An 18,966-nucleotide genomic window follows, 5' to 3' on the forward strand; every position below is an offset into this window, starting at 1 on the left:
TACAAAGACTAGATAATGCATCTGTTATTCAGGAGGTTAACTGCCTTCTGTCTATTGCGACTTTACTCACTGCTGTAGGAAATCTTAGCTGGTGTTTGTGTTTTTGTACATGTACACAAGCTCTGTACATATTTCCATGCAAGAGCTGCTGCTTGCATTTCTGTTTCTGCAAAAAAAAAAACATGGATTACCATACTGATCATTAAGGGGGGGGGGGAGGATTAAAAATCACAGTAGGGTAATACCTTACTAATATCAACTGCAATTCTATAAAGTAATGAGATGTATTTCAAAAAGAACATCTGTTTCCAATATGCCGTTGATCATTTTTATGTTAGTCATACAGAATGTTTAATGAATGGAGTGAATTTGGAGTCTTCATCTTGTCTATACTGATAAACCAACAATGTGGTGTGGTGTGTGTGTGGTTAGAGTGTTTTCATAATTTTCAGTGGGTCTTCTCTAACTAGAATAGAATTAGTTGAGCAGCATCCATAGGAAATTCCCATCCTCAGTTCTGGGGCTAAATTATTTCTGTTTGAACCCCACCCCTTTGAGCTTGATCTTGTGATTTTTCAGCTTCATAACAAATTCAGGTCTTTCAAGACTGTTGGAATGTGGACTTGCTGATAGTGTCTACTGATATGTGCACTTCCTCGTTGTGTTGTATAAAATTTCCCAGTCCTTGCAGGGATTTCACCCTTTCTAAGTGTCACAGAGGCAAAGGTAAAACTTAGAGAGGCCTGTAGCTTTGAGAGACTTGTGTCACTTTTCCAAGTATTTAATCAGAAGAAAGGAGTACTTTTATCTAGAGGGTTTTTAAAAAAAATCCAACTCTGCATCTGTCTTCCTGTTTAAAATGACAGGTTCTCAACAGATTTGTTAAATGTGTTGCTGCAACTTTTTAGTGGTATTTCTGACTGATGACAGCAAAACAATAGGAGCAAGTGATCACATACCTATGTAAGCAAGCTGGTTATTTAATTGCAAGGTACTGGTATTTAATTTGTTCAAGTTGTATATCATAAGCAATAATAGTGCTGAGTATGTTGCAATTTCAGAAGTATTTCATATTTGATCTCTCAATAATCCCGGCCTGCAACGATGATGTGTTAGATCAGTGTTGCACTGCACACCACTTGCAACTTTGAGCATTCCATGCTTTATTTGACCAAGAGAGGGCGCAGTATAAATAGTCTGTTCACTGGGTATTTGTGGCAATTTTTAGAGGAAGCATCAAGGTGAGGGAGGAAGAGTCTGCATACATGGCTAGGAAGCTGATCCTATCTTTCAAAGCCCACCTTCAAGAAACCATGAGGCTCTCTGGAGCATCACTATTCTTGTTCCCACAGCCCTCCATGTGTTGGGAGCTGAACCTCTGCAGTGGGGAGTCTTTTCTACACCTGAAGAGGGCTTAAGCAACTTGTCCAAAGGAATTTATTTGAAGGGGAAAGTAGCCTTGTTGTTTTTTAAAAACCACACCCCACAAACCTGTTTTTTTCTTCCACAAAGTTTCACATCTGTACCTGTACATGGTGCCAGGGAGGATAGGCAGTGATGTTTTAGTTAAATTTAAATTTAGCAGTATAGACCCAGGGCCCAGCAAAACTCTTTCTGCTGTTGTGAGACTTTTCCAGGATTGAAAGTTCTGAATCTTCAACTTTGCCTCTGTCCTAAAATGGGTGTATTTTTTTTTACCTGATCCACAGTTCCTTTCTTCCAAATAACCAAAATGGAAAACCAAAATACCTCTTTGTTTCCATTCCTTGTTTAATTGTGGACAGGTCATTTCCCTTTTCCACCTTTACTGAGGAAGGAGGAACTTAACTGAACAGAATGGGAACTTCTCCTGGATTTCTGATTTTCACTGCTTTAGAAACATTTTCTTTTCAGAGGGTCTGGTAGAAGTCAGCATCAGTGTGTGTGCATGGAACAAAATGCTGATTAGAGCCAAACATCTTTTTCCCAGTGTAAGGCTCAAAGTGAGTAAGGAATCCTTTATAGCCCAAGGACCACATACTCTAATGGGAAACCTTCCATGGACCACATACCAGTGACAGGTGGGGTCAGGGGCAAAGGTGGGCATAGATTTGATGATTTCCTTTGTACCAGAGGCCACATTTCAGCCATGCAAAAGATGAGAGTCTCTGCATGCACACACACATCTCCATCCAGACAAGCTAGAGGTCACAGTTCATGGACATGTGTCAGCCAGGCAGAAGCCATTGAGACACAGAGCAGTCCTACTAAAGAAGTGTGGCCTGGAAATAGATGTGGTCTAGTGAAAATCCCAAGAGCCAGATAGAAAGGCCTGATAGACCACATTTGGTCCCTCATCCCAAGGTTCTTCACCTCTGCTCTGATTAATCAGTTTGCATCTCATTCCCCAGATGCATGGAAATGAACTGAATGGTATTTCAGATGTTTGACCTGCTGGAGAACTTGTACTCTGCGGACTGGTGCTGGCAAGCAGGGCTGATGCATGGAGGTCAAAGTGACCCACATCAGCACAGAATCTTTTGCACAGCTAAGTCCATAGTTCCAAGTCTTGCAAAGACTTGAGCAAATATTTAGCTGAGAATATGCTGTGCATCTAAATGAAGGCAAGGGCGGGGGTATTTGTTTGGAAAGGTGAGTATTTGTTAAGAGCACCTGCTTCACTTTTCATAAACCCTATTTCGGTTAGTGTTATTCCATAGACTATGGCACGTGCTTTCTGTGGCTGGTGAAAGGCAGGAGTAATATCACTTTATGAAATGAGATGAGCTTGCAGGAATGAAGGAACCGGCCGCCCTTTCGATTCATACCAAAAGCACAGAATTGTGGCAGCTTCACTACACAACCATGTGCTCACTAAGCAGAATCGCTTGGTGAGGAAGCAGGGAAAATATTCTGCATGATATCATTCTATAAGTGTCATACTTGAAAACATGTGTTGGTCATGTGCTGGCTTGAAGCAGGTGGTAGGAAAAGACTGGTTGTTCAGGCCAGGAATGGCAAAGGGATTGTTTTTACAGTGCTAGTAAAGGACTAGTACATTCTGGGGACTTGAGAATTAGAAACTGTTCATGTGTTTACTGTAGAGCTTGGCACATCATCACCAAGATATAAAGTTTGAATAAGGATAAATGCCTGGTATTCCTCATGGAGGGAGCATACTTGGATTCACTCTAGCCCTTTTTGGATGTTCTGTAGCTTCATTTAGTAAACACACAAGGGGGGAGTGAGATAAGCATGCTAGCTCCACCTATTTGTTCTTGTCACCTTCCAACTCCCTGAGGCTGTCTGAAGCTGGGAGCCTTATGGACTCAGGCAGGCTCTCTGTATATTTTAGAACCTTAGAAATTCAGGACTCTGAGTACAGGAGGCTCCCAGCTTCAGACCGTCGCCATTAAACTCATAGAATCAGGGCCAGCTCTACCATGAGTCAGATTGAGGCAACCACCTCGGGTGGCAAATGCAGAAGAGCAAGGAGTGGACAGAGATGGGTGTGCCATATGATCTGCTCTGCACCCCACAGTTGCAGCCTTTGAGTGCAGTGGAGGTCTCACCGCCAGTGTCAAAGTAAGATTTGCCAACCAATCTGGTCAGCTTTCATTTGCAAAATGGGGGAGTACAGTATTGTCCTTCCCCTGAGGCAGCAAAATGTATCTGGTGGGCCCTGCATGAGGGCCAATGAAAATGTTGATGAAGTAGATGGAACTAGCATGCTCATCCCCACTGCCTGCCATTGTGTGGTTACCACACACAGTTACAGCATGCCTCAGAGGGGGGGGGGGGGCTTGCGTGCCAGCCCCTTCCTTTACATTCTGCCTCTCAGGCCTAAATAGCTTGCATAAAGTTAACACATGGATTCAAGATCCAAATCAGGAGTGACATTTACAGCAACTTGGAATGGCAAGGTAATGTTTAAGGGACAGGGAGAGAGCGGTTTGCACAATAAAAAGTGGATCCGAGTACTATGATAAACTGTTTCAAACCAAATTTTAATTGACTGTTATTTGTCATTTAAAAGTTGCTTTTAACATTCCTTTTTAGGGAACTTTTTAAATGTTTGATGTTTTATTGTGTTTTAAATATTCTGTTGGGAGCTGCCCAGAGTGGGTGGGGAAACCCAGCCAGATGGGCGGGGAATAAATAAATAAATTTTATAATACGTTAAATGTCTTTTAATTTCGTGTTGCGATTTAAAAACAACCAGCCACATAGGTATGTGTGCCTAGTGCTTTATTTTATATAAATGGTGTTATTTATACTAAGGTTATTCTTCAGTATGGACTACTGAGAATAGGTGTATTTTTAGTCACTTATAAGGCTTCACAGTTGCTTGAAAAACAGTCATGTTTGTGCCACTCAAGTTCAGCACTGGAAGAAAGAAGGAAAGCTTCTGGCAGGACTGAAAAACGTAGTTGTAAGCTTATTGAATCAAGATCACGAATGCAGTTATTAAGAGTAGAAACTTCATGGATGTATGTACAGAATGAATTGATGGGCAAACAAACAGGATTTCTGTGTTCTCTTTAGTTTCATATCCCAGAATGTACAACTCTCTTAAATTTATACCCTTGCTCTCTGTAGTTTGAACACAAGCAGGAATTTGTAAGTTGATCCTTGGGCCATCAGAACACTACCTAACCCAGGGGAAGGCAACCTAAGGCCCGGGGGCCGGATGCAGCCCTATCGCCTTCTCAATCCGGCCCGTGGACGGTCCGGGAATCAGCGTGTTTTTAGAATGTGTAGAACGTGTCCTTTTATTTAAAATGCATCTCTGGGTTATTTGTGGAGCATAGGAATTCGTTCATTCCCCCCCCCCCCAATATATATATATACTCCTGCCCACCACATGGTCTGAGGGATGATGGACCGGCCCACGGCTGAAAAAGGTTGCTGACCCCTGGCCTAATCAGTGCATGGTCAGTGGCTCCCTTCAGATGGATGCTGATCACACAGTGACTGGGGAGTGTGGCTTGTGCAGGCAGCAGCAATGCGGGAGTGCGGCTTGCCTGTGTATTACTGCTTGCCCCTTTCCACATTCAGGCTGAATGCCTGAGGGAAGCTGCTTTCGCTCTAAAATAGACACAGTTTATTCTGACGGTGCATATTCTTCAGTATCCTCTATCGTGATGTTCTGCAGTGCTAGCCCAAGCGTAAATATTTACACTGCAAAACTTTATATACCAAAGCGCTGCACATTATTATTATTATTATTATTATTATTATTATTATTATTATTTATATAATGCCATCAGTATGCAGCACAAAGCTTTGCAGAGTAAGAGACGGATCCCTTCTTGAGGAGCTTACAATCCAAAACAGATAAAAAGATTAGCAAGATATTGTTTTAGAGGTCTTTTTGTTTGAGTAAGTGGTCTATAAATGTTGTTAAATGAATAAAAATAAAGACCCAGTCTTTAATGCAAGTTTATTCATGCATTAACATAACCTAAAATTGTTTTACATCCCTGGCTGATAAATATATGATACATTGTTTTTTCATAGAATAGAATAATAGAATTGTAAAGTTGGAAGCAACCCTGAGGATTATCTTGTCCAACCTCCTGCCATGCAGGAATTTCAACCAAATCATACATGACAGGTGGCCATCCAACCTTTGCTTAAAAACAGCCAAGGACAGTTCACCACTTCTCAAGGCAGTCTGTTCCATTGTCAAAGTTCTTACTGATGCTTAGTTGGAATCTGCCTTCTTGTAACTTGAAGCCATTGGTTCAGGTTCTAGCCTCCGGAGTAGGAGAAAACAGGTTTGTTCCACCTTTCATGTGACAGCCCTTTAGACATTTGAAGATGGCTATCATTTTTCCTTTCAGTCTCCGCTGTACCAGACAAAACATACCCAACTCCTTCAACTGTTCCTTATAAAACTTGGTTTCCAGATCTTTTATAATCTCAAGTGGTCACCCTCCTCCAAATGCATTCCAGTTTGTCAATATCCTAATATCTTAAATTGTGGTGCTCAGAACTGGACATGGTACTGCAGGTGTGGTCTGACCAATGCAGAATAGAGTGGTACTTTTACTTCCCTTGATTGGGACACTATTGTTGAATGTTGTTGAAACATAGTGTTGAAACAGAATAGCATTAGCTTTTTCTGCTGCTGCATCACACTATGGACTCATGTTAAGCTTGTGTTCCTTTACCACCTTGTTTCCTATCTTGGGCTGTACTTTCCTCCTTGCATCATTTATTCTGTTATCAGCCGGTTGGGCACTGCTTTCCTTTTGGGTGAAAACACAGGCAAAGTAGGTGTTGAGCAGTTCTGCCTTCGCTGTGTCCTCAATAACATTTCTCCATGCAAGGGACCCACTACTTGCTTCTTCTTCCTCTTGCTTCGAACATAGCCAAATAACCCTTTTTCATTGTTTATAACCTCTCTTGGAAGCCTGAGTTCATTCTGAGCTTTGGCTCACCTGACCTTCTCCCTGCAACTGTTGGCTACTCATGTATACTTTTTCTTCATGATTTTTCCTGCCTTCCATTTCATAATGGAAAGTAAGCTCCCTATGCAGCCTCACTAGTTTTCTTTAGATGCCTCCCACTTTCTTTTTTCTCCCCCCTCCCATATCTGTCCAAAGATATACAAAAAGCTCTTACCCAATACAAAATACCTTTTTATAATACACCAGAAACGCCCTGTTCCCCCCAAAATATCTATTTTTATTGATATGTGTGCACGGCTCTTGGGCTGTAGACTGTGCTCCCATTGGTGGCATATAGTATTGGCAGAGGCTAGGGCTTAATGTTTGGGCGCCTCTTTCGGACTGCCTTTTCCCAGTGCCAAGTTGCTCCTCTACTTCCTCCCTCCATCTCTCTTCCTCAAGAGAGCTGAGTTGGCTGTGCTGGATGGAATTTTGTTGGATTGGATTGTTTTTATTACATATAGGATAGTTTTTGAATTCCTGTTTTGTATTGACAGTATCCTCTGCCTCGGTATGATTTTAATGAGAGGCAGTAGATCAACATTTGAAATAAATAGTCTGCATGGAGGAATTCATTGTGGTGCTAAGCAGATTGTTCCATCAGTGCAAGCAATTCAGCTTGCCAGACATTCAGTCTCCCCTCTCCGCACCCCCTGCCACATGGGCTGTTCTGGGGTTCCCCCAACACACATATATCAGAGCCAATTTGGGGACTCCCAGAAGGAAAGGAGGGGGTGAAAAAAAAACCTGTTGTATTAGGGGAAGGCCTTGCATTGGCTTCCACTATTGCGACTTGCTAGTTGAATCTGGCCATATTTGTTGACATACTAAAATGCTACTAGGCGATACTTGATTCATGGTGCAGAGAGAGACAGGCAGCATCATAGAGGAAAATTCATAGGAAAAACAGACATGGGCTGGGGATAGAGGTACACGTCTTCATCAAGTACAGCTGGGCATGATTCTGAGCACCGAGCAAATAACAAGCTGAGTCACTGCTTCAGCAGAGCCTCTTTAACCAGACCTGTTTTCCTACCCGCATGCACATTGGGCTCAGTAGGTGGGAGAGAACATGCCCAGCAGCTGATTAGTGGAAGGCTTTTGCAGTTTTCATCTGCAGATAAGAAGCTTTGCTACTGTGCCATCTTGCTGCTTTTAGCTTCCTGTCCCCTATCAAAACTAGAACCCCATAGGTAACATGACTGAATTGACTCTGGTTTGACCACCTTGTGTGTTTCATTGATGTAATGCTGCTCTGTGACATAGCATGGTATTTTACTATTATCTCCAATTTCTTTCGTATTGAAACTTGTGCCACCCCAAGGCTAGACAAAGGACATGTTAGAGTTTATTACACTAGGGCTGTCTAATAATTGACACAGTTATTACCCCACACTTCTTTAAGGAGTTCATGGCTGAGTGAATTTGAACCTGGGCCTTCCCTGTGCACTCCGGCCACTACACTAAATCAGCTCTTATTAATTATACCATCTAGTTTATAATTAATTACATAAACATGCATAATGCAGCAACAACAACATAAAGCGTTTTTAAAGGATCTTGTAGAACAGGAAAAGTTTCTCAGGCATCAGAATTCAAAAGTACATGTGCAAATTAATTGAAGCAAAGCATGTTTTCTATCTTACTCGTAAGCCTGTACTCAAAACAAACACGAAAAGTCAGTTGATCGTTATGGTGTCGGAAGCCTGCGGCCAATAGAAGGAATGATGCACTCACCACAATATATTGAGGTTCTATGAAAGAGAGTTATTCCAGAGCTGGAAAAGAGGGATCCTGGCAGTACTGGGATATTGCAGCAGGACCTAGTCTCCTGTCACACATCGAAAGTGGTGAAGAAATTCATGACAGAGCAGCAAATACAGGTACTTGATTGGCCAGGGAATTCCCTGGACATAAACCCCATTGAGAATTTGTGAGCTGTATGCAAAAGTCGCCTCTCTGCTGTAGACTGTACAACTATGGAGAAGCTCATTCAGGCACTGATTCAAGTGTGGTACAGGGATTCGAAAATCAACAGTGACTGTTCGAAACTAGTAGACTCCATGCCAAACCGTGTTCAAATACTGCTTAAAAATAGCGGAGGTCATATCTGTTACTAATGTACGTATATGTGAGTTTTGTACATGTATATGTGAGCTTTGTACAATAAACTACATTGTTTGTTTCAATTAATTTGCACAAGGGGGGAGGGAAAAGCTCAAGTGTGCTGTTGCCTTCTGCTAAGAGTGGTTCTAACAGTGATATTTCCACTCAAAAATTTTCAAGCCAGTGTGGTGTAGTGGTTAAGAGCGGTGGACTCGTAATCTGGGGAACTGGGTTCGTGTCTCCGCTCCTCCACTTGCAGCTGCTGGGTGACCTTGGGCCAGTCACACTTCTCTGAAGTCTCTCAGCCTCACTCACCTCACAGAGTGTTTGTTGTGGGGGAGGAAGGGAAAGGAGAATGTGAGCCGCTTTGAGACTCCTGAAGGGGAGTGATAAAGCGGGATATCAAATCCAAACTCTTCTTCTTCTTCTTCTTCCAAAATCTTTTCCTTGCAGAAGCATCTGAACCTTTTTACTATGCATGTGTCCATTTTCCTGAGGGCCACTAGCACTGAGTATGAATGCTACATATTTGAGTGTGTGGAGACATGTAGTGGGCTGACTCTGTATTTGGCTATGCTTGGAGTAGATGTGCTGAAATCAGTAGATCTTTAGTCAGTCAAGTACCATTGATTTTCGTGGGTCTGTTCTAAGAATAATTAAGGTCTTGATCCAACCCAGTAAGAAATATTTGGATTCTAAATATCTTTTTAATAGGTTTCCTGTTAAATAGGTTGCCTGGTTTTCACATGATCCAGGTCTTGCTTTAATACCTTGAAATCTCAGTGCTAGCTTTCTAAGGAAAACTAAAACTTGGCAGCAGTATTACACTGACAGATTTTTCCTTTATAAAATTGCATGAATTGTTTTTGATTATTTTTTTGAAGTTTGTGGCTGAGAAGATAATTGCTGTAATGTAAACTAATAACATCAGAGCTACCAGACTTTCTATAGACACCCAGACAGATGCAGTAATTGCAGGAGACAATTTAGATGCCATCCCCGAGAACTTCAGACATTGCTTCATTTTGACAGTGGATGTGTAGTGCAGATTGTGCAATTGCTGAGGTCTCGTGGGTCAGGAAATGAATGCATGTGGCATCCTGCTTGCCTCCAAAACCTCGTGTTCTCTGTTCCTCACAATGGGAAGTCCGTCCCCCGCCACTTTAATATAAGAAGAGAAAAATCCAAAACTCAAAACTAAAGCTTCATGAAAGGCACAGTTTGATAGCAAGCCTCATGATACCATAGGAAAGTCTTCTTAAACTACATTTGTGTTCATGAAGATTATGCAAGTGAATTTCATGTCAGTTATATGTCATGTGAAGTAATTCCTACTCCCCATCTCATTCTCATTGTATGAGGAATCTGATGTAAGGTTTTTCTTACAGATTGACTGATGACCACAAGTAAGTTGTTAGTAAACTGAACTGATTGTGTTTTAGCTGTGGTTGAAAGTGGAGCTGGGAGATACTTTAGCACAGGGTTGGGGAACCCTCTGGCCTTCCAGATTTTGCTGGTCTATAACCCTCATCGTCCCTGACCATTGGCCATGCTAGCTGAGTACCAGAAGTTGCCTACCCCTGATTTAATATCTGCCTATCCTCTGTGTACATTCACCCCTTCCAGCCGATATGGCTGGCCTGCTTCTCTTCCTCCGTGCCTTTGCAGGATGTGATATAGTATCTTTCATCTCAGGCAGGCGTTGGAAAGAAAAACTGTGTGGAGGACACAGATATTATTTTAAGACAACAGCTTTCCTTTCCTGGATGGTACAACATTCCTACAATTCCATCAACAGAATGTTTTGTAATGTCCATATGTGTCATCCTTCTAGTGGCCTAGGAAATGTCAATGAACGCAGACAAATCCTATTTACCAGAACACCCAAACCGCAGAAAACATTTCTCCAACATCAGATACATTGTTTTGGCATTCAGAAAGAACTGTTTTCCAGTTGAACATCTGGAGGAATTGTTTGCCTGCCCAGGAATCTTCAGGTCTAGAATCCATGTGACTGGGGATGGAAAACAAATAATCTTATCAGCCTCTCCAGACAAAACTTCTGTATGTCATCTCAACTTGTCAAGAATTAGTTGCCTCTGTGCATACGAACAGATGCCTAAAATATCATTGTGTAAAGAGTACACTTAGCAATATGGTTTTATGTGCCTATGGAGTACATTGTTTTTCCAATAACAAAAAAATGAACATTGTATCTAGTCTGTATATTCTGTTTCCTCCCTGACACCTCTTATTTTTTACATGTTCTTGGGCAATTACTTAAACCAAATAAGGCATAAGTGCTGTTTTGGAAGTGTGTGAGGTTTTTTGTTTGGTTTTTAATCCAGGCTCACAGCTTGGGACTTTACTGGATTCAGGATTGTTTTTCCAGAGCTCAGTCTAGTGCACTAAATTCACTTGTTCCTGTAGAGAGTAGATCTGGATACTATTTCATATGCCTTAGTCACATCCAGATGGTATTTGCAACGTGTACTTTTCAAGGATTGCTATTAACAGAAATCTAACTTCCTGGGGTTTTCCTGCTACATGCACAACCAATTTTCAGAATATTTTAATGTGGAGTTTGATGACCGAAATAGCGCAAGGATGTATACTGGAATAGTATTGCATTATCTTGTCTGCTTTCATGCTGTTAGCAGCCCTGTTCATTTCAGAACTAGGGAGCAAAGTTACCTTAGAAACTCTCCAGGAAGGAAGGTACTGTGTAGTGAGAAGGGGTTTGGACAAGTATGAGGATTTAGGTGGAATCATAGAATTGTAGATTTGGAAGGGACCCTGAGGGTCATCTCATCCAACTCCCAGCAATGCAGGAATCTCAACAGATGACCATGGATATGGGTTTCTTTCCCTTGGTGATGGCAATCCTACCCCACTAGAGAGAACTCCTTCCACAGAAAAAGGTGTCTGATTTCCCTATGAAAGTGGTTTGATGAAAGGAGTTCACCCCGCCTTTCCCTTTTGGGGAAGGGCAATAGCTCAGTGGTATAGCATCTGCTTTGCATTCAGAAAGTTCCAGGTTCAATCCCTGTTATATCAGGGTAGGACTGGGAGACAACCCATCCCAAAATCCTGGTGAGCTGATCTAGATGGGCCAATAGCCTGACTCTGTAAAAATTAGCATCCTGTGCTTCTATGTTTTCAGTTTTTCCTGGTGGCAGTCTTCCACATACAGCTACACATTAAGGGTCTCTCTCTCTCTCTATAGATATATATATATATATATTCTATCTATCTACAGTGGTACCTCTGGTTACGTACTTAATTCGTTCCGAAGGTCCGTTCTTAACCTGAAACTGTTCTTAACCTGAAGCACCACTTTAGCTAATGGGGCCTCCTGCTGCCGCCGTGCCGCCAGAGCACGATTTCTGTTCTCATCCTGAAGCAAAGTTCTTAATCCGAGGTACTATTTCTGGGTTAGTGGAGTCTGTAACCTGAAGCGTATGTAACCTGAAGTGTATGTAACCCGAGGTACCACTGTATCTATCATCTATCTATATCTATCTAATCTATCTAATCTATCTATCTATCTATCTATCTATATCTAATCTATCTATCTATCATCTATCTATCTATCTATCTATCTATCATCTATCTATCTATCTATCTATCTATCTATATTATCTTTCTTTTAAAAGTCCATGATGCTGACAAATCAAGAAAAGCTAAAAGGTATAATAAAAACCATCATATTAGTTTGTTGATGTTAACAACAGTAGCAACTAGTGACAGCAATAACAAAAACCTCAAAAGCTTTCAGTCAAACGAAGTGCTCAGCCAGAGGCCTTCTTAACTAACCAAAGAAGTAGCCAACTTAATCACACTTAGAGTAGACCCACTGAAATTAATAGAGTGATGTTTTTACTGGTCTCCTGAAACAATAAAGAGGGTCTAGTGAATATCAGCTGGTAGAACAATAGCTAGGCACCACAACAGAAAAACTGGTAGAGCTCCTCTGACCACGAGGGTCAAGGTACTGTCATTGCTTAATACTCACTTCAATATCTACCATATGATTTCATGCTAGCTAGGGGGAAAACCTGCGGTGTAAATAGTATTTACACTTGATTTATGGTTGTACCCATCTACTACACATTAATGTTAAATCATCCTAAGCTATTGTCCCCTGTTGCTCTCCCCCGCTGTCGTCTGCTTTCTTTCCTTAACATGTTAGTCTTCCAACATCTCCATAAAGACTCCCCAGATATAACCAGAGTTCCATGTTACAGTTGTTATTCTTTTGTGTTGGAATATTTTGGCTAAATCTTGTCAATTTATTAGCTGGACATCTGTTAATGTGCAATTGCAGTCTAGCTGAAAAAGGACCTATAGTGACTGTCTAATTCAAAGATAATATCTGATGTTATAATAGAAAATAAGCTACTTTTAAATTTTATGAAGTTCTGAGACCGTGATAGTCTTAGGTGCTAACAAAGTGCAGTGCAGTTTGGTGTATTGGTACACTGCTAAATTTAGAAACACTTCTGGGGCATTATGTGACTGCTGCCTTAAATAAGCTGTTTCGTGATTTTCATGTTGGTCTTGTTCTCCATGTCTGAGAGAGGTTGGGTGCTAGTTCCCACTGGCACTGAGTGCCATATTCAAGGATTCGTGTTCAAAATCACTGGCTTTGAGTATAAAAAAATAACAGGAGGAAACTATTTCGGGATTTAAGTTAGTCATTTATTTGGGCAGGATAGCAACTACTAGGCAACGAGCTTACTAAGCCCAACACTCAAGGTGTACAGTGATACACAGGGGAGCATTTTGTGCATTAGTTATAGTTAGATCTCTATATAGAGCTTGAAACTTGTGACGTTAATACAGTGGGGGGGCTGGATCCTCATTTGCAGCAGTGGGGAACCTCTGGCCCACAGCCTAATTATGTTTACCTTTGTTCTGCTTGCTCATTTTACCCAACCCTGCTCACCTGTCCATCCATATGACGTCAGGCATGAGACAGGAAAAGCTTCAAATTGCACTGAATTCAAGCCATAGCTGCAAAGGAATGTTTGCAGCTTGAATTTGGCATGGCTTTGTATTTGGTTGTCTTATTGTGTCCCACTAGTTGTTGGCTCTTTTCCAGAGTTACTGGCTGGCTGTATAGTGGTGGAAAGAACTTGGAAGTCCTGAGAAGCAAATGTTGTTGTGGAAATGTGTCATCAAAATGGAAAGACGACTGAAAGGGAAATTGCAGTCCTAACAAAGGGGACTGTACCTGTGTTAAGCATTGGCTGTAGAAGACAATTTCCCTTGGCATAAACATTTAGGATTTAAATATTGTGCTTGGCAAGCAGCCTGCAGTTGCTTAAAGTGGTTGGATGAATGCTTGCTTTTGGGGGAATTCCCAACCATACAGGTGCTAAAGCTGTAAGTGTTTAATTTTAGATACACATTTCAGAAATTAAATTCCTGTGCTTAAACAACTTGTATATGAGCAGCTTTCGCATAAGATGCTTGTACCTTCATGCACATTGTGCCTTCATTCTACTACAGTTAGAGTAAAGGTTGTACAGATGATTAGCCTTATTTCACAAACTTTGAATTCCTGGATTTACTTTAGATTTGCAACTTCGTTCAGTGTAACTGCAGCATAACAAGCAGTATCATGGGTGTATCTTTGATGTTCTGATTCAGTACAGAATCACAGATGCACTGGTAAGAGGCATTATAGGCTATGGAAATTACTATTACTGATTGTGCCAAATGAGAAATGCTAAGCTGCTGATCCACCACACAGCACCAAAGAAAAGAAAATTGGATCAAACTCTAGATTTCATATACTTTGAAGTTGTGTATGATTAAGAATTAATTACCATATTTTTTGCACCATAACACTCACTTTTTTCCTCCTAGAAAGTAAGGGGAAATGTCTGTGTGTGTTATGGAGGAAATGCCTATGGGTGGCATGCCTACGGATTTTCCTCCTCTAAAAACTACGTGCGTGTTATGGTCGGGTGCGTGTTATAGAGCGAAAAATACGGTAATTTTTAGGGAGCTAAAAAGTTCATTCTGAGATCATTTAAGATAAAGCGCTTGAACTACAGAGAGGCTTCCTTCTCTTGGATCTTAATCAGCTGATAACCTAAAAGGTGTTTATGAAGATGTGCTGTTATAGGTTGAAAATGCTGGTATGCATTGATGAGAGAACATTTGCTCTGAACCAGTATTAACTTAAAATCCCTTGAAAACAGATGAATTATAAGAACATCAGTTTCTTTCTTCAAAATAAAAATAGTTTGTTATTTGGGCTTTCATATTTCCTGTAAAAGTTAAAAATGAAGTAATTTCACAACTGCATTGTGTGCAGTTAAGTGTAAAGCCATGCTATATTCATGTTTGTTATCTATTTACAAGTTAAGTACTGGAACTTGGTGTGGAATTGGGTGTCCAGTTATTATTTGTGTGTCCACACCTGTTTGATCACAGCTCTTGTGTTTATTTGCAGGTGCAGGTGGGGCAAGCAGACATCCAATGTCCCATAACAGAGTGTAGCGAACACCTGGATGAAACAACTGTCCTCTACAACTTGCCACATGATGACATCATCAAATATAAGTACTTCCTGGAACTTGGCCGTATTGGCTCGAGCACCAAGCCATGCCCTCAATGCAAGCACTTTACAACCTTCAGGAGGAGAGGCCACATTCCAACCCCTACCAAAATGGAGAACAAGTACAAAGTGAGCATGCTCACCAAAGCTATGGATTAGATGGCACAGCTGTGAGCTGCAAAAGTAGGCCAGGATATGGTGGGCATTAAATGGGCTTTCTTCTCTTACTGGAACCTAATGTAAGATGTGCTTTTAGAATACAAATCTGTAGTTTCATACCCCTTACTAGTCAGCTTTCTAGAGTAGCTGGCCAGTTAACCTATTAGTTCCTTTCTTTATTGTTTATTTTGAATTAACCATGCTGCCTGAAATATTTCACGAAGTCTGGCAGTTCCTACATTCCACCAAGCATTAGGTGAATACCACCATACTTTTCAGTAAGTATTAAGTTACATGTATCCATGGTTGAACTTTCTGTAGGTTTTAGCTATGCCGTTTGATAACTGCAGTGGAAGCTAACTTAGAAATTCTTAAGGCCAAGCACTTGTTGATTGGCTCTTAATTATGGGCCACCTTCTCTTATGTGCCCTGGTTCTCAGTAATTAAATAGGAGTACTGAAATAAGTCTGTATTGAGGGGCCCTGTCTGTGTAAATACAGTGTTCAAGACTTGTAAAACTGTTTTGTTGACTGACCAAAAGTCTGTTGTATTGGTTGAGATCCAATGTCATGCCAATGAACACAAGAGGTCTCACCCTTCATCTACTTCTTGTTGTAGTTCCCTAGGCCCCCATCTTTTCCAGAGGGTTCCTCACACCTTCAGAGAAAATTTGGGGGACACAGGAAGGATAAGTCCCATTCGTGCAAGTGCAAGTCTACTGTGCAGGTTCCACAATGGAATATTACCTATTATTACTGTTTATATAGCTAGTCTGTATTCCCATCTTTCTCCCGTTAATATGTAGACATTGGTGTAGAACAGGGATTCTCAAAGGTGGAATCTACAAACATATAAAAAATGTGAAAATGCTTTTTTAAAAAAAAGTTTTGAAAAATACATTGAATTTTGCATAGCTCACTGTCACCATCTAGTGTCATATATTTATATTGCACTTTACAACACATTTAAAACTTTTTATTTGCAGCTTCAGATATGTAGCCGTGTTGGTCTGATGCATTCGAAATAAACAAAAAATAAATAAAATGAAAGCTTATACCCAGAACAAATTTAGTTGGTCTCTAAGGTGCTACTGGCCTTTTTTTTTTTTTTTTGCAGCTGTATAGTTGAGTTCAAATTGTGGCCTGTAGACCATCAGTGGTTGGTGAGCTTCATTTAGGTGGTCTGTGGCATGTCTGTCAATTTGTGTTTGAAGATGGGAGATGGCACATCCATCACATTAAATACCATATTTTTCGCTCCATTGGACGCACCCGACCATAGGGCGCACCTAGTTTTTAGAGGAGGAAAACAAGGAAAAAATATTCTGAATCAAATGTTGTATAAACTACTGTATTTAATAAACAACCGGTATATCAGAATCACATTACAGCCATGTAAAGTGAACAGCAGTCAACAATGGCATTAAGAACCATCATCACTGTCATTAACAAATGAAGAGAGACTTTAAGGTTTGAGTACTCTTCTAGTCTTCTGTGAACCCCAAGAACTCATCACTGCTAAAGTCAGAATTTATGAAGCTCAGTTGCTCACAGTCACTGACATCACTTTCTTCGCTATCTTCATGTAAAATACCATCGTCGTATCCATCCAAAGCATTGCTAATGCCACATTTTTTCCTCTCAATCCTCTTCCTCACCTCTCTCAGCGAACAGCCTGCCAGCTGCTCGCAAACATTCCCTTTACTTGAATTACAGTCAAGAAACAGCCAAGCAGAGCTTCTCAGCGGCAGGCTTGGGAGGCTTTCCTTTCCCCCACTTTTTTCTCCCCCCCCCCAAGCAGAACAGTCCCCTTTTCCAGCCTCCTCCTCTCCATCCCTTTCACCCAAACTCCTCAGGTGACGTCTGACATTTCTCCCCTTCACTGCTCCCTCTCCTTTGCCCTCTACCATCACTCTCCACTCACGGCAACCTATGGTACCTCATCACCCAGCTTCTTGGTCCCCCTCCTCTCCGTCCTCTTCCTCCCCTCTCTCAGTGAACAGCCTGCCAGCTGCTCCAAACATTGAGGGGAAGGCAGGCTGCTGGCAGAGCAGCACCCTCACCCCCATTCAGCAGCCCAGGAGTGTGGGGCATGGGCGCACAGCCTGCCCACTGCTCCAAACCTTGAGGGGAAGGCAGGCTGTTGGCAGAGCAGCACCCCCCCACCCCCATTCAGCAGCCCAGGAGTGTGGGGCATGGGCGCACAGCCCTCCCCTTGCTCCAAAGCTTCCTGGGGCTGCAGGGGGAAGCCGAGGCTGCCGGCAGACGAGCGAGGCTCTCCCCACCTCTCCCATTCAGCAGCCCAGGAGTGTGGGGCATGGGCGCACAGCCCTCCCGTTCCTCCAAAGCTTCCCGGGGCTGCAGGGGGAAGCCGAGGCTGCCGGCAGACGAGCGAGGCTCTCCCCACCTCTCCCATTCAGCAGCCCAGAAGCGCGGGGGATGGGCGCACAGCCCCGTTCCTGCAAAGCTTCCCGGGGCTGCAGAGGGAAGCCGAGGCTGCCGGCGGACGAGCGAGGCTCTCCCCACCTCTCCCATTCAGCAGCCCAGAAGCACGGGGGATGGGCGCACAGCCCTCCCGTTCCTCCAAAGCTCCCGGGGCTGCAGAGGGAAGCCAGGGCTGCCTGCGGACAAGCGAGGCTCTCCCCACCTCCCCCATTCAGCAGCCCAGAAGCGCGGGGGATGGGCGCACAGCCCTCCCGTTCCTCCAAAGCTCCCGGGGCTGCAGAGGGAAGCCAGGGCTGCCGGCGGAGAAGTGAGGCTCTCCCCACCTCCCCCATTCAGCAGCCCAGAAGCGCGGGGGATGGGCGCACAGCCCTCCCGTTCCTCCAAAGCTTCCCGGGGCTGCAGGGGGAAGCCGAGGCTGCCGGCAGGGGAGCGCGGCTCCACCACCACTACCAAAGACCAGTCCAAGAGTGTGCCGCACGCCGGCAATTTGGCTCAAGGGGCCACACATTCGCTCCATAGGACGCACGGACATTTCCCCTTACTTTTTAAGAGTAAAAAAGTGCGTCCAATGGTGCGAAAAATACGGTACTCATATTGATTTTTGATTGTATTTTTATTGCTATGAATTCCAATTGCAATATGATATGATAAAATATAATATATAAGAAATGAAAAAAGCAATTAAAATGCAATTAAAAACCATACTGCATCTACTGAAGTGTATTACAATGGCTACAACAGGTAGAAAAACTATTAAGTGGTCCACAAAGACCCTCAGGCATTTGCAAGTGGCCTGTAAGGAGGAAAGTTTGGGAATCACTGGTGTAGAATCTTGGGCAAGGATAATATTTGCATAAATCCTGTTCAGATTACTGGTATGTAGGTGAGTTTTACATGAACAATGTGAGTAAATGTTGTAGAATGCTTGGCTTTGAAAGCAGTTGGTAAGAAAATCTTTGTGGCACAAGTACCATAAAGCTAAGAAGAATACGTGCAAGCTCTTTGCCAAGGTTTTTCTATGATATGGAATGTTTTTATTGGCAAGTAAAACCCTAGCAAATGATTTTAGCGGGTGGCGCTGTGGTCTAAACCACTGAGTCTCTTGGGCTTACTGATCAGGAGGTCGGCGGTTTAAATACCTGTGACAGGGTGAGCTACCATTGCTCTGTCCCAGCTCCTGTCAGCATAGCAGTTCGAAAGCATGCCAGTGCAAGTAGATAAATCGGTACTGCTGTGGCAGGAAGGTAAACAG

The 18,966-nt window shown here is 42.5% G+C and overlaps 1 protein-coding gene across 1 annotated transcript in view; it reads left to right on the top strand.

Annotated features, from left to right (window-relative positions):
• RNF217 (ring finger protein 217) overlaps positions 1-18,966 on the top strand; it is a 46,702-nt gene that overhangs the window by 1,334 nt on the left and 26,402 nt on the right. Inside the window, exon 2 of the mRNA XM_081187753.1 lies at positions 15,007-15,240. Coding sequence (XP_081043879.1) covers positions 15,007-15,240 — 234 coding nt within the window. The remainder of the gene's footprint in view (positions 1-15,006; positions 15,241-18,966) is intronic.

This window comes from Podarcis bocagei (assembly GCF_964188305.1).
Source record: "Podarcis bocagei genome assembly, chromosome: 3".
Lineage (NCBI taxonomy): Eukaryota > Metazoa > Chordata > Lepidosauria > Squamata > Lacertidae > Podarcis > Podarcis bocagei.